Source organism: Stomoxys calcitrans, chromosome 2 (genome assembly GCF_963082655.1).
Source record: "Stomoxys calcitrans chromosome 2, idStoCalc2.1, whole genome shotgun sequence".
NCBI lineage: Eukaryota > Metazoa > Arthropoda > Insecta > Diptera > Muscidae > Stomoxys > Stomoxys calcitrans.
The window spans coordinates 82,390,788-82,407,910 of record NC_081553.1 but is presented as its reverse complement, the minus strand read 5'-3'; the positions used below and the strand labels follow the sequence as shown (position 1 = coordinate 82,407,910).

The 17,123-nt window shown below is 36.5% G+C and overlaps 1 protein-coding gene across 1 annotated transcript in view; it reads left to right on the top strand.

Moving 5' to 3' along the window:
• Positions 1–2,361: 2,361 nt before the first annotated feature.
• LOC106084917 (protein kibra) overlaps positions 2,362–17,123 on the top strand; it is a 70,357-nt gene continuing 55,595 nt past the window's right edge. Inside the window, exon 1 of the mRNA XM_013248885.2 lies at positions 2,362–4,871. Within this exon, the coding sequence (XP_013104339.2) occupies positions 4,414–4,871 (458 nt within the window). The 5' untranslated portion in view covers positions 2,362–4,413. The remainder of the gene's footprint in view (positions 4,872–17,123) is intronic.

Genomic DNA, 17,123 nt, shown 5'->3' with positions numbered 1-17,123 from the left:
TATGAGTATCATCAACATCTACTGAAAGAAATAACATCAATAGAAAGAAAGCCGAACGAAGCAACACAAAGTTGTTTACACTGTACGTGTGCGTCTGTATGTTTTTCCTATACCCGCAGGCATAGGAATTAGAGATGTGCGTGTGAGTGATATTTCACTCAAGCTAACGAGCAAAAAATGTTGCTCACACACACTGACGCACGACTATTTTATGCCAACTCACAAAACACTCACGTCTCCCGAGACAAACACGTCTTACGAGAAAATCCCAACTCACGAATACATCACGAATCAGGAGGCACTTACGACTCACTGGACACGGTTAAACAAGTATTTTGCCATGAACCGACTAATATTTTTTTTTCCATGCGTCTTAAATCATACAGCATTTGAGCTTACGAATATTACGGTATAAAATGTATCAGCCCTCCATAACCACTTTATTGCTCTTTTAATTTTTTGCATCTGTAGACAGATTCGTTCGTTTAAAAACCCTATGATTGAGAGCATGCGAAAAATATTATTTTTCCTTATTTTTTTACACTCTAGTCGTGATTTTCTTGAGAGTCGTGAGTGACACGTGTTTCGTGAGCGTCTCGTCAGTCGTGAGCGTCTCGTGAGTCGTGAGTGATTCGTGAGTTGTGATTTTCCCGTAAGTCGTGATTTAACACACTCACGCTCCCGAAAAAAGAATTTTAATTTAATCAGGGTCACGCACGATGACGTGATTAGATTTGGATCTCACTAACGAGTCCCGTGACTCTTTTCTATGCTTTAGAATAATGGCTGGTTAATGCGGAAGCTTGGAGGCGACGGAAACGCAGAGACGCTAAAAGCCTAGGTTCGAATCCTCGGAACATAAGAAAAAATGTTCGGCGATGGTTATCCTCTCCTAATGCAGGCAACATATGTGAGGTACTATGCCATGTAAAAACGTCTCCCCAAAGTGATGTTACACTGCGGCACGCTGTTCAGGCCCGGCTATGAAAAGGAGGGCCCTTATTAATGAGCTAAAACTTGAATCAGACAGCACTCATTGATAAGTGAGAAGTTTGCCCCTGTTTCTTAATGGAATGTTCTTGACCAGCATTGAGCTGGTCAGCACTTATTGATATTTGAGAAGTTTGCCTCCTGTTCCTTTATGAAATGTTTTTGGTCAAATTTGGGCAAATACTTAAGAAGACTGCAAAAAGAATTGCGAAAGATTTTGTCCACCTTTTGTTCTATTGATTGTGTGTCTCAACAGATTCTATATACTTCTGCAAATATCAGGATCCGCAGGATTTGGTGATTAAGGAGTGACATAGTTTGGACCGAGTAACACGGTTAAGCACCTATCTTTGGAAATCTGTAAAGGCTACTGGGTATTTCGCTAAGACACGGAGTTCGGAAAGGTAGCATTCCGAACGGGTCGTAAGCGACAGCGATGCCTGTGGACACATCGATTTGGACGTGTGACTGCATTCTCGCCCTTACAGCTGTAAACAATTTCTATACCTAAGATGTGGTATTAAACAAAACCTGCTGACTTTCACATAATTTTTCTGTCCAAATACATGCTACACTTCCAACGCTAATATGACCTGAAGATAAAGAATATAAGTCTGGGTGTTCAGACCAGTCTCGGTATTGTAATAGCTCCACTCTCCTGTTGCCAGATCGTTTCTTCGACTATCAAAAATGAGAATGGATTTTCAAGTGGCTCGATCTTATGCGCTGACGTCTTTCTCCACTTGGTCTTTTCGCCAGAGTTTGGCGTGTATCATTGGGTTTATTTCCAAATGTCTTCTTATCTGGGCCTTTTCAATTCATTTGCACAATATGACTAGCCAATATAATCGTGGTATTTTTATAAGTTTAACTATGCCAACGTCGTTATACAACTCATGGTTCATACGACGCCGACACTCTTCATCAACGCAGATTTGTTTACAGATTTTACGAAGAATCTTTCACTCAAGTTCTTTTTATATTGGATATTGTTCAATGCTTTCTAGTCAAAGAATAGCACAGCAAAGAACTCTACAAAGTTTATATTTTTTTCTATTTTATTGTTTTTTCATTTATTATTTAATTAAGCCGCATTAATTCCATTTTTGAATTTTATGGTATTTTATGAATTACTAAGCTAGAATATTTCAAGAGTGCTGGCAACCCTTACGCCTGTTGTTTGAGAATGAATGAGGAGTGTGGCCCCCATGACATGATCTTCAGATACTTTTGCGGTTAGCTAAAAGATACATAGAGCAAGAGAGCCTAAAAACCATCACCTGCTCTCACTAGCCAACAGAGAGCAGGAGCGCACATTTATAGACTTTTGGAAAAGACCTGACTATGGCCAGAGCAATTGCTTCATTTAGTAAACGGCTTCACGACGGCAACGCGTAAACGGCGGATGGATTAAAGTGCCAACTACAAAACAAAAAAAATAAAAGAAACACAACAGACAAGACATTCAATAAGCCAGTCAAAACATATGAGAAAAAAAGAAATGAAAAACAACAAAAGTAAAAAAGCAAAAGCATAGCCTGAATTTATCAAAGAAAAGAAATAATTTAAACTTGTGTTTGTTCTTTATTTTACGTATAAAAAAAGTGAAAAATTAAATTTAGGAATTTTTAAAATATCAAACAAAGAGGAGAACAACTTATATGGCCTTTTTTATGTGGAAATAGTTTTTGTATGTGAAGCAACAAGAAACATTTGATTTTTTGTGATTTTTTTTGTTTTAATTTTTAAAACAAGCTCTCTGTCCTCTACATTTGTGTGTAAATTTGTGTGTGTGCATTGTAGAAGAAAAATCAAACAGTTTTTTTGTGGAATGGAATGCAGCAAAAGAGATAGCGAGCATGGCGAATGCCGCCGTTACAATTTGAACTAAAACACATGTGCCAGAAAGAGAGAGCAGAACACAGAGAGAACCAGAGAGAGAGAAGTGCTGTTTTTGTCATTTTGAGTAGAAATTTTATTAAGAGCCGCCAAGTGCCAAGAAGCCCACAATCAAAGCTGCACACACAGATACCTCAGAGAGCTGCTACAGTGCGCACAAGTTGAGTGTCGGGTCGTCCGTCGAACGATTTTGTTGTGTGCAAACGCGTTAAAAAAAATCGATGTATGTAGGTAGGACTGGTGTTTGTGTGAATATTTTTGTTAAATACACCAGCATTAACTACATCACTAGATCTCGACGTAATCGTTTGGAGTTTTAACAAAAAGTGATCCAAAAAAGGATTTTTTTGAGAAAAAAAGGAACAAGTGAAAGAAAATTTGCCTTTTTTATAACAAAAAAAAAAAAAGAAAATTGAAAAAAGTACATACCCACACAAGTGCAAGTGATTAGAAATTTTTGATATATCCAATTTTCAAAATTGTTTATAAGAGATGCTGTAGAGATCATCTCCCACAAGTTCCTTAGATTGCGCGCGCGCTCTTCATGATTATGATGTTAACTAAAACAAAATCAAGTTACAGTGAATTTTATGTGTGAGAGCAGCTTTTGTCTGTATGTTATCGGTTAAAAAGTCATTAATCTTTGCCTGATGGAGAGAAATTAATATTTATGACAACAAAAAATATTTCTACACTTAAATAACCCCAATACAACACGAAAAGAAATACCACCAAACATAACACAACAGGCAAAACAAGGCAAAGAAACGCGCACCCAAAAAAATTCAAAAAAGAAATAGTAAAACAACAAAGTGATAACAACAACAAAAACAACGAGAAGCGAAAAAACGCCGTAGGAAAAAAAAATCAAAAATTCAAATAACGTTTAAAACGGTCGCGGTGGTCGGTTGTCTTCTTCTCGAGAAACGGTTTCAAATACACTACAAAAAAAAGCAACAAAACAACGAAAAAACGCGTTCCAGAAAAACAAAAAACCCCTACAAATTGCCAACATCAATAGCAGTCAATATAGGCGGCACAAGTGGACGGTGAAGCGACGCAGCGACTACGTTCACCACCAAAAATGCGGTTGTGAAAAATTTCGAATCGAATTTGACAATCTTAAAACAAGTTTTTGTTGGTATTTTGTTAGTGGCCAAAGCCATAACCAATACGCAAGAAACAAAAACCAAATTAAACTAAACGAAAGACAAAAATCACCTGGCAATCCTTAAAGTCCCCCTAACACCAACAGACACAGCTGATGATATGCCGCTATAACTGTTATTTACACACCTGCAACCAAGTATCATACAAAAAATGTTGCCTACAATGCCTTTGACGACGTTGAAAACTGCAATAACAGCAGCAGCCATAACATCATCCTAAGCAAGCAGCACCAGCGATAGAAATTCACCACCACACTTAAAAACTAAAATAACAGCGACGACGAAAGAATTCGTTTTCACACACACCCCATTTTTTTAATTCATTGATAACGTGCAAACATTTCAATTTGAAATTATGCCAAAATTACAGCAACTCGCGGCCACACATCAGCAGCAGCAGCAACAAACACAACATCTATACCAACAGCAGCACCAGCAACACCTTCATCATCAGCAACAACAGTATCCGCACTATAATACAACACAACCACCAAAACAGCTGCAGACCACATCGTTAACCAATGTAGCTGCCATTACATCAACACCTCCACCACCTCCTTTGTCTTCCTCAACCACTCACATATCGCCGCATCCTTATCAACAGCCACCGCAACATCATCATCCCCATCACTATCAACATCAAACAACAACATCGTCGTCCCAGCAACATCAGTCTTCGTCAACGCAACATTTGCATCATCATGGTGAATTTCCCTTGCCCGATGGTTGGGATATTGCAAAGGATTTCGATGGCAAAATCTATTACATAGATCACAATACGAAAAAGACCACATGGCTGGATCCAAGAGACCAGTAAGTATTTCTACAAAGTTTTTAAATTAAAAGTGGTGTTAACAATATTCGAGAGAAGTTATATTCAAAATAATAAAAGCGTGGAAGAAGAGTGCTAACTAACATTTTGTCTTTGTCCTGAATAAAAGTTTAAAACTTCTCAGACCCTTTAAGACCCTGACAAAGTCATTTGTAAATGTAATAATCTCCACTCTTTGCCACAGAATCGTAAACTCGTCTTTAATTGATAAGAGTAAAGCTGTTGAAAAAGTATGGGAAAATTACAGCTCACAAAACGAATCTCTAAAATGTCTTAAAATTATCAATTTATTGAAAATCCAATAATATAAGCTCACCTCAGTATATTCCCTACGGGAAATGTATAGTCAATTGCCCCAAACATACCGGTACTAAACTGGAGAATTAATTAATAGATGAAGAATTATGAAAACGTCTTCAACGGCAAGATACGAGGAAATTATTGAAGGAAGTTATTTTCGAAAAGCTTATTGATCGAGAACTCAAACCCATAGGGAAGCAACCTGGCATAAAGGTGAAAAGGCCAAGCGACACTAAAAAAGTTAAACACACTGGTATATCTCTCAAACTAGAAGTGACAGCTACATGATATTTGTTTTAATTGACAGTTTGCAAGTCATTAACAACCTTTGCTTTTTAATTTATTTGAACAGAAAGTTATTCGTTCAATTATTATTGTGTAATTGTGATATATTCGGCTATTGCCGACGAACTCAAACACTTCAAAGTTGACAAAATGTTACCATAATGTTTCTGATAGCGCTTGGAGGTGCGAAAACTCCAACACCACCTAAAATAGTTCGGCGAGTGAAGGCTCGAATACAACGAAATTCACTCCGTAGTGGCAATCAAATGGTTAAAGATCTGAAGATATCCCGTGAAAGGTTGCAAAATATATTGAAAACATACTCAAGGTAAAGCCTTAAAAGGCACACGATCTTACTACTAACTACTACCACAAAATTTCTAATGAACATACATTTAAAGAACAGGGGGTACTTCTCTCATATCAATAAGTGCAGTCCGTTTAAAGATTAAGTTCAATGATGAGGAGTCTTCTTTTTAATGACACCATAGCGACACCACTTAGCAAAGAAGTTTTAACATGACAGGCTATCTCACAATGTAGCATTAGCAGAGAGTATAAACACCGCTAAAAATTTCTCTGATGTTCACGATGGGAATTGAACCCTCTATCCTCTGCGCCAATGAGGCAACCGACCTTTCACCAAAGCAAAACAATATTGACTCGAAAGAGCAATGGAGTAATTGCGGCTGTGCGAACTTGGTGAATTTTCGAACATCGTGTTCTCTAATGAGAAAAATTTCCCCATTGAGCAATTAGTAAACTCCTAAAATGATCGTATTTCCTTAATCGAGTGTACGTACGAGAATTTGAGCTTACGAACTAGCAGCCGAAGTAATTTTACATCTCAAAGGAAGGTTTGTGCAACTGCGACCGTCGATAGACGCTCTTCATTCGTTTTCATCGAGCCCTGCGACTTATTATCGGGAATGGACAAGTTAGCATTTCAGTTCGGGATCATGGACGTACCAGCAAGACTTGGCACCGTCACATAATTAACGTGTAAATCAGGAATGGCAAAGAATCATTTTACTTTTTTAGTATTAGACCATGCCATGACTGACAGCTCACTGAACTAGTTTGTTCAGTGAACTATTTTTATCTATTTCCATTTAAGTGTTAAGCCGTTTAAGTGTTAAGTTATCGCCTATTAAATTATTGCGTAATCCGACGGACTCTATTCTTCGCCAGAACACAAACAAAATTCAAGCAACAACACACAACTTAGACAATAGCGTAGAAACAGAGTTGATAGGTGCCAATTTCGTGAGCATTTAATTACATTTTTAAAAAATTGAAGGGAAATTTATACCGACGCAGCGACATGTCGCTACTATTTTCCTCAAAGAACTCAGTACCACTTCTACTGAAGGTGTTCACATTTTCTTAGTCACCATTTTTTATATGGCACTTTAACAGTTGTTCGGGCAAAAAATCGAAGTCAGTGCTAGGCTTTAGACAAGATTGTTCAGTAAAGGGACGGGTCACTTCAGCTCACTGAGCTAGATTGTTCACTTAGTTCACTAGTTCAGTTCGTTCAGCGAACAAGTAAACTAGTGATGGACAAGGAACAACTAATGTTAAATAATTCAGTTCGTTCCTTAAAGTGGTCCCTTCTATTGAACTAGTTCGTTTGTGAAAAACACATATACACTTGCTTTGGTCTAAACTTTTTTTAAAGGCATTTTTATGACAAATCTGGTATTTTCTAATCTATAGGACGGATGTGCGTAATTACTTTATCTCAAAGGTTTTACCCCCAAAGTAAACAACTAGAACTATGTTATCTTTTATTCATAATTTTTATCTCTAACATCTAACACTAAAACTAAAAAATATTATGTTTAACAAATAAAACTAAAGCGATAATAACCCACTCTATTGCTATACCAACGAAAAAAAATGTTGAAAAATCTTTTTGGCATTTTACTCGTTTGCTTGTGTTGCAAACATATTGCTTTTCCCCCTTTTTCCATCGTCAAAATTGGCCAAATAGGCTGACAGTTAAAATTACTTGTTACAAAAACAATCAGCAAATAGCAAAACGTAGCAACAACTACAATAGACATTTTTGTGTATTGCGGAATTTGTCTATCTGTTAACTTTAAATTCTCACAAAACAACACAGCACACGGTCAAAAGAGAGCCTAACAAGCAGTCACTCGGACTGCTGGACGGACGGACGGACGGACAGACAGCCAGCAAGCAAGCAAGAAATGACAGTCAGCCATCCACATGTAGTTGTTTTCAATCATTGAGCACTACATGTATAAACGTTCATGGTATTTACCGACAGACGGACGTACATACATACAAATGTTTGTACATTCATATATAGCCAATGCAAGGCATGCAATAGTTATGTGTATGTACATACATATCGCTCTCTAAAGTCGGTGGGGTCGTTCATTTGCGCGAATAAAGCCAATGTGTAGTTTTTTAGGAACCATACATACCAATCGAGGTACTCCATTCGGCAGCAGCCGCTCTCCCCTCTTTACACAACACATAACTCTCACACAATTAAACAGCCCCAGCAATATCAGCAGCACCTTCAAACCATGCTTCCTCTTTCTTCACCCTACACTACCCTCTTAATACAACTCACAAAAATCAAAAAAAGGAACATAAAAAACACAACAAAATAAACAAAAATAAATGAAGAGAAGAAACAAAAACAAAAAAAAAAGCTTTAAAGCGAAAACATTCCGATGTGATGATTAAGACAAAAATAGAGCTAAAATTAAATGCGAACAACTTGCAAAACTAAACACACCACCAATACACCATACACTATGCTATGCCATTTCATACCGCACATTACACCACACCGTCACATTTACCCTCCCCTCATTCAACACATGGCTCGATGAGAGCTATAGTGTTTTTGTTTTTTTACAATTACAGCCAGCCAACGTAAAGTTTAAGTGAAGATAAAATAAAAACACAAGTACATGTATCTACATACTATGGGTATAGTAGGCTAACAACATGCATGTATGGGTGTGTGTTTGTGTGCTTACATTTTGAGCACAAATATTTTTCATTTAGAAAGACGATCGTCATCATCGTTCGACTACGGACTACGTTCAGTGTTGAGAGGTTACGTTGTTTGAATTGCTGTGGAACGAATGAACGAACCGAAAACTCAATCCAATTTACACCAACAACAATACCAAAAAGAAAACAACAACATTTTGAAAGTAAACACAAAATGTTTACATTGATTTTTGGCTGTAATTTTTTTGGATTTTTCGCCTTCCGTTTCCATTAAAAAAAAAAAAAATCTCGACAAAAAAAAAACACAATCAAACAAAAATTTCAAAAACCAAAACACATGGTAGAGACTTTATCACCACATGAAGTGAGTGAAGGGGTTTTGGGTAACCCCATATTGGACATGCCGCTCGTAAAGTTATGCAATGACAATCGTAAATTCCAAAACGGTTTCGTTTCGAATTCTGGAATTCCAGATTTAAACAGGCTATGAGAAGGTGTTTAAAATAAAAATTTAATGGCTTCTTGCTACTTTTCTAATTTTGGCAAGGAGAGTCTTCACTGGATTTAATTCGGTCCTATCTGCAATTTTCAGCTTTATAAGTTTGAACTCATAACGACATTGCTACCAATTGATCCTTATTTGATGGCGAATAAGGGAGCATCACATCACTCCATCTTCCCTGGATAAGAATTTTGCTCTTCAAGTGGAGTTGAACAAAGTATACGTACAGGAAAAAAAAATTCGTTTGAAAAGTTTCTTCTTTCTGTGTATGAAATCGGCTTTTGCTGTAAACGAAGCTTTTTGGCTTGAAAGAAGTTTTGAGTTTCTGGGTAAAAGACCATATTTTACCACAGACGAAGTTCATACAAGTTTTGCCATAATCGAAGTGACATCAAAATATGGTAAATTCATGATTTACGTTCAAGGGTGTAGAGAAATGTTGCACATTTACCACAAAAATAGTACTTCTCCAAAAAAACAGATTTGTTTGCACCCAAAAGATATTGCAAACGTTTTATTAGATAGGTTGGGTTTGGAAATGAGCCAAATCGGTCAATGTTAAGATATAGTTCCCATATAAACCTATCTCACGACTAAGGACTTTTTTTGTATGAGGTATTTTGTCCATAACCTAATATACATAGCTCCCATATATATACCGATCTCCCAAGTTGACTTCATGATATTCTAGAGGACGCAATTATTATCCGATCTTAGAGAACTTTTGCCTTCAATATTTTGTTATGACTACCCAACACCATATACTGATATCGGTGTAAAACCTTATATAGCTCCGATATAAACCGTTCTATTTCAGAGGACGCAATTACTAGCCCTTAAACCTTTAAAGGACCCAATTAATATCCCACTTGAACTATTTAAAGCTTAAACCTTCTTAAAGGAGTGGTAATTTCTCTTTCGAGATGAGCTTAATGATCAAAAACCACAGAAGATACACCACACCAACCATGATTTGACGCGTTTCGACCCCTTGGTAAAGAGGGGGGTCATCATCAGAAATCTTTAGGTGTGAGGGCTTCAAAGGTTGTATATTGGTAGGTACTATTTATGTTGAAGAAATTGCACAAGAACTTCTATGACCAATCCTGACACTTTGTCCTACTGGCAGTGTCACTTTTCCAAATGTGTGTGTGTTTCGTTTTATTGCAGCGTGGGTTTCTTGTCCACATGCCTACAATTCTTTCCAGGGTATACACATGGTTTTGTGCATCATATAGAAGTTGGGTTGACGGCTCAGAACATTAAGACGACGGCAAACGTTTGTTGTTGATGACTTCTAAAAGGACTACTGGAACAACTTTTAAACCATTTCGAAATATAATTTAAAGTTTAATGCGTCTCGGAAGACTATTTAAACAACTTTGAGGGACCATTTCACCTCCAAAGAACCAATTTAAGGGTAATTTAGAAAGAACATTTAAACAACTTAAACCACCTAGTAGAACCATTTGCACAACTTAATCCACCTCGAAGTACTAGTAGAATAAGTTGGAAAGGCCATTTGAAGTTCAACTCATCTCAAAGAACCATTTAAAAAACTCCGAAAGACTTTTTTATTACTCGAAGGACCATTCCAAGTTAAAACTACCTTAAAGTAACATTTAAAGCGTAACCCCCCTCAAAGGACCATTTTGACAACTTTGAAGGTTCATTTGAGCAACTTCGAAAGACTTTTTTCACTGGAAAGACCATTTTAAGTTTAATCCTACTCGAAGGACCAATTCAAGTTTAAACTACATTTAAGTACCATTTAAAGATTAACCCTCCTCAAAGAATTATTTAGACAAATTTGAAGGATCATTTGAGCAACTCCGAAAGACATTTTTTTGTCACTTGAAAGACCATTTGAAGTTTAAACCTACTCGAAGGACCATTTGAAGTTAAAACTACCTTAAAGTAACATTTAAAGCTTAACCCTCCTCAAAGGACCATATAGACAACATTGAAGGACCATTTATAGTTTAACTCTTCTACCATGAAAGACCATTTGAATAACTTTGAAGGACCCTTAAAAGCTGAACTCACCTCAAAGGATAATTTTAGTAAGTTCTTTGTCAGTTCCGCACAACACGAAGTACCATTTCTATATCAGTTACTATATAAACAATGCCATGAACTCCATGATACATTTTTTGGCTCAAAACAAAATTCTGTTTTATACAAAATTTTGCGATTCACTTTTTTGTTTGTAACAATTTTGCACAAAAATTTCATTTTAATACTAAAAAAAAAAAAATATTTATATTCGGGTTAAAAGACCCTGTGTATTAATGAGAACGTTTATATATATAAACATAAATATACCTCCACACATGGCAAATATTTGGTGAAATGAAAATGAGTTTTATTCACGCCAAATATTTTGGTGTGTATAATGTATTATAAATTTTTTTTTTTTAATTTTTTTCTTAACAATTTTACAAAGCATCAGTTCGCAAAGAATGAGCAGACGTAACGCGCATACCAGCACGAGGCTAATGCTGACGTTAATTTTGCGCTAAAGTGAAATAAAACAAGGAAAAATATTTTCTTTGAAAAACGTACCCCTCTATCTCTGTCTCTCTCTCTCGGTTCGCTCCCCAACTAGGCCATGGCGATGATGGATTTCAAAAGTAGCAGGGAAGAGATAGAAAATCTTTTCTCATTTATAGATTTATGTTTATCTTTTGTTCGGGGATTTTTTCTTTAAGGTATTTTTAAAATTCAATCGTATGGCTTAAAAAAAACCGGCAAAAAACTGCCAATATTCATTTATAAGAAAAAATTTATTTCGATATTTCGAGAGAATAATAATACAATTTTTTTTAAAACAAAACATGACGACAAAGAAGGCAAAAACACATCTGTTGGCATAACATCACCCAACAGCATTTTTGTTGCTTTTTATTTAAATTTTATTTTACGTTTTTTTTTTTCTTTCAAAAAATTCTTTCAGTTTATGAAACACAACAAAAAAAATTAATAACAATAACACACCACAACGATCAGAGATAAATAAATTTTATATGTCGCGTTTTTTTTATTCAGCTGCTGTTGCTGCTTCTTGTGCTGTCTTCAACTATTCTATAAACTTGGGTAACTTGTTTTGTGGCATTCTTGTGTTTTGTTCGTCCGTCTGTATGTCGGCCTGCCTGCCAGCCAGTCTTTGAATTGGCAAACAAGTTGTTAATTTTTATATTAAAAACATTTTTTCTGTTTTATACATACCCAAAAAAATATGGCTATACCTACCTACATACATATATGGTAGTGTGTTGTGGGTAAAATATTTGTATTTTTTTCTTGTTTTTGTTTTTGATTCTGTTTTTTTTTTTTTGGTTTATTTATTTTTTATTCGCTAAACAATGTGGAAAAATAAGAATACTCTTCCACAAGTCATGAATTCTTCATATATGGTTTTGGCTTTCTCGGGGGTTTAGATTTTTGTTTTGCCTACTCTAACGTAATCTGATCTTAAATGTCATTTAAACCGTTTTGCTTTTTTGCTCTTCTTCTTGTTGTTGTTTTTGCCTCTTACAAAACCATGCAACGAACATTGAAAATGTTTAAAAAAAAAATGCATTTTTAATCACGCTGTAATCAAGTGAGCCACATTTTTCGCTATGTGCTCTGTTGATGTTGTGGGGCAGGCGTATGGTAGAACAATATTTTCTTCATTATCATAATTATTATTTCTCTTTCTACTGAATGCAATTTCTTATGCCTTTGCGCATTTGCCTTTTTGGAGAGGAAGGAAGTTATTATATGATAAATATCTTGGAAAACTTGTAATGTGACTTGGTTTCAGCAAAGCTGTGGAAGCAGTGGAATGGTCGTCAATCGATGGGAAAATTCTATAATAGAATATAAAGCAGGGGTATATGAAGAAAAACTTCTATATTTCTTCACTACACGCAAAAAATAAAATTCATTAGCCATAAACGAAATTTTCGTCAAGTAAACTTCTTTTGTGACAAACGTCGTCACTTTATTTACGACAAAGTTACATCTTTTATGATAAATTCTTGCAAGAAAGTTTGTGAAAAAAAGGTCTACAAAACAAAACAACAGGCGGACAAACGGCACAAAATGGATATGCGGATAGACAAATGTGGCTAAGCCAAATCAGGAGAAATTTTTGGAGTCGAACCATAAATGTTATGACAGCGACAGTAGTGGTGTAGGGTACAGTTTGTGTTTTAACAACTAAGAGCGTTCTAAGATCGCCCGGGCCGAATCTTATATACCCTGCACCATGGATAGCATTTGTCGAGTTCTTTGCGAGGTATCTCTTTTTAGGCAAACCAAGAATAATGAATAAGAACTGTTATGGTATTGGAGCTATATCAAGTTATAGTCCGATTCGGACCAATGATAAATGCTGAACATTGTAGAAGTCACTGTGTAATATTTCAGTCCATTCGGATAAGAATTGCGCCGTGTAGAGGCTGAAGAAGAAAAATCGGGAGATTGGTTTATATGGTAGATGTATCAATATATATATATCGATTTAGACTTTATTCGATACGTATATTGAAGGTCATGGGAGAAGTCGTTGTACAAAATTTCTGCCAAATCTGATGAGAATTGCGCCTTCTAGAGGCTCAAGAAGTCAAGATCCTAGATTGGTTTATATGGCAGCTGTATCAGGTTATCTACCGATTTGCGCCATACTAAACACAGTGATTGAAAGACATAATGAAACAACTCATGCAAAATTTCGGCAAAATCGGATGAGAATTGCGCCCTCTAGCGGCTCAAGAAGTCAAGATCCTAGATTGGTTTATATGGCAGCTGTATCAGGTTATCTACCGATTTGCGCCATACTAAACACAGTGATTGAATGACATAACAAAACAACTCATGCAAAATTTCGGCAAAATCGGATGAGAATTGCGCCCTCTAGCGGCTCAAGAAGTCAAGATCCTAGATGGGTTTATATGGCAGTTTTATCAGGTTATGTACCGATTTGCGCCATACTAAACACAGTGCACCATACATAACAAAACATCACGTGCAAAATTACAGCCAAATCGGACGAGAATTGCGCGCTATAGAGGCTCAAGAAGTCAAGACCCATGATCGGTTTATATGGCAACTATATCAGGTTATGAAACGGTTTGAACCAAACATAGCACAATTGTTGGAAGTGATACCAAAACACCACGTTCAAAATTTCAGTCAAATCAGATAAGAATCGCGCCCTCTAGAGGCTCAAGAAGTCAAGATCCCAGATCGGACGGATGGACCGATATAAACCCAACAGACCGGTTCCTTTGTAGGAACCTGTCCTTTCCAAAATGTTGGTTTTGAAGTTCAATTTCCTGTCCAGCAAAACACCCAGGTATTTTGCGCATTCTGTAAATGGAACATTCTTTCCGGTCGAGGAGACAGGTTCCAGGCAACTTGTTCTCCTGCTGAAAAGAACTACATACTTCTGTCTGGCACGGATTAGGCATAAATCCACTTTCGGTAGCCCACTTTGCTGTTGCACGTAGAGCTACCTGAAGTATATCTCTTAGAGTGCTGGGAAACTTTCCCCTAACCGCAATTACCACGTCATCAGTATACGCGACCATTTTTACGCCTTTTTCTTCCAGAGGCAATAATATATTGTTTATGGCTATATTCCAAAGTAGAGGAGGCAGTACACCTCCTTGAGGTGTTCCTCTTTTTAGATCCACAGATCCCAAATCTGCCGTAATGCATGTTAATTAATTAAAGAAGTAACTTTTACATCAAACAGTGGCAAATTCCCGACTAATATTCAACCGTGGAGGGAAATATTACACAGTTACTTTAAAAACAGTACTTCCCCAATAAAACAGATTTGTTCTAAAGATATTGGAATCATTTTATATTTTTCGCGTGTAGCAAGTGGTCTCACTATGAAGTTAAAGTTTAATCGAACTGCATCCAATGATATGAGAGAAGTATCCCCTGTTGTTGAATGTAATGTTCATGGCAAATTAAGTAGTATATAAAGACATATAGGAATACAGAGCAAAGAATGGGGGTTTGAAGAACTATTTATTTGCCCTTTGGCAAGAAATCATTGAATTTTAATGAAAGAAACCACAAAATCCTTTTAAACGGTCATAAATCACTGTATATTCTCATGATACCCTCTGGAGCTACCACCCTGTTTTAGTATATTGCATATCACTTGAATACATTAACTTATACATTCTGACATAAACATTCTGAATAACGCTGCTCCACCATCGTCACTATATCCATATTTTAATTCTGATATTTTCTCATTCATTCTATGATAACAAAAGCAAAAAAAAAAAACGCGCAAGAATAGTAACACATATTTAATGGTCTTAAAGAGTGTCTACAAAGTATAAAAATGTCTGGTAGTAAATGCAATACTACAATACTTTTAATGGAAGAACAGAAGCACAAAGGCAGGCAGCCTCGTAAAGAACTCAGAGCACAGACTGCAGAATAACGAACAACGAACCAGTGCGAAATTGCAAGACTAGCTTATAATTATGCGCATTTCTGAGCTGCTCTTGTTGCTGGCTTAGCTAGCCGCCGTTTTGTTTTGTTTTCTTGTAGCGCGACAAAAAATGAGATCGGGATTGTAAAACTTGTAAAATTCACACACAATATATTATCATTAATAAAAGGAAATAGCACGAATAAGAATGAAACTGAACACACAGCTACGAGTAGACATTATGAGTAGTGGGGGCAAAATACCAGTTGCGGCAAGCCATCCACCATCATTATAAAGATGTTGATCATTGCTATAATAATAAAAAAAAGTAACTAAATATGTATGTGCACAAATTTTCCTATGGGGGTACATGCATGTACAATATTGATATATCCTTTAACCCATGATGGAGCCACAACGGATGTGAAATGAATCTAGAGGCAGCCAAAAGTTTCCAGGGGACACAAAATATGAACTGAAATAAAAGTAACAAAGGAAACTACCTACTTGATGGACTTTGGAAGAGGTTTGGGTTTTAGTATCCGCATCAAATTTGGAGCTAATATGTTCAAAGTGTAATAACCACGGCTTTATAAGTGCAAATAGGGCCATAGGTCAATCTGAATCAATTTCAATAGAATTTAACAAAAATGTCAATAGTTATAGAAGAAATATATATGCCAATTTTGGCGACAATCGATTGACAAATAATAACATTACTGCAAATTAATCAAAATCGGACGAACATATGGGTGCTATTATCTATTTGGCAACACTGGTTTAAACAGCTCACGCGAGTTTCGTGTTTTGTTTCACTGTCAAACATCTTCAGTTTGGTCTATAATTTAACCATGTATGGTCTTACAAACGAACAACTCTGGCAAATTATTGAATTTTATTATCAAAATGCGTGCTCTGTTAAGAAAGTTCATCGCGCGCTTCTGTGTTTTCTTTGTGTTCAGCGACGAAACTAATTTTTGCCTCAATGGGTACGTTAATAAGCCGAATTGACGATTTTGGAGCGAAAGAGCTACCAATGCATCCATTGCAATGCAAGAGCTACCAATGCATCCAGAAAAAGTCACAGTTTGGTATGGTTTATAGGCTGGTGGCATCATTGGACCGTACTTCTTCAAAGATAATGCGAATCGTAACATAACTGTGAATAACGTAACATAACAGGATTCGAACCCAGGCGTTCAGCGTCATAGGCGGACATGCTAACCTCTGCGCTATGGTGGCCTCCATGAAGTCTATATATTCTTGATCGATATGACATTTTAAGTCGAACTAGCCATGTCCGTCCGTCGCTCCGTCTGTCTGCCGAAAGCACGCTAACTTTCGAAGGAGTAAAGCTAGACGCTTGAAATTTTGCACAAATACTTCTTATTAGTGTAGGTCGGTTGGGATTGTAAATGGGCCGTATCGGTCCATGTTTTGATATAGCTGCCTTATAAACCGATCTTGGATCTTGACTTCTTGAGCCTCTAGAGTGTGAAATTATTATCGGATTTGCCTGAAATTTAGCATGATGTGTTTCGGCATGACTTCCAACAATTGTGCTAAGTAAGGTGGAAATCGGCTCATAACCTGATATACCTGTCATATAAGTCGATCTGGGATCTTGATTTCTTGAGTCTTTAGAGGGCGCAATTATTATCCGATTTGACTGAAATTTTGTACAACCGTTTCTCCCAT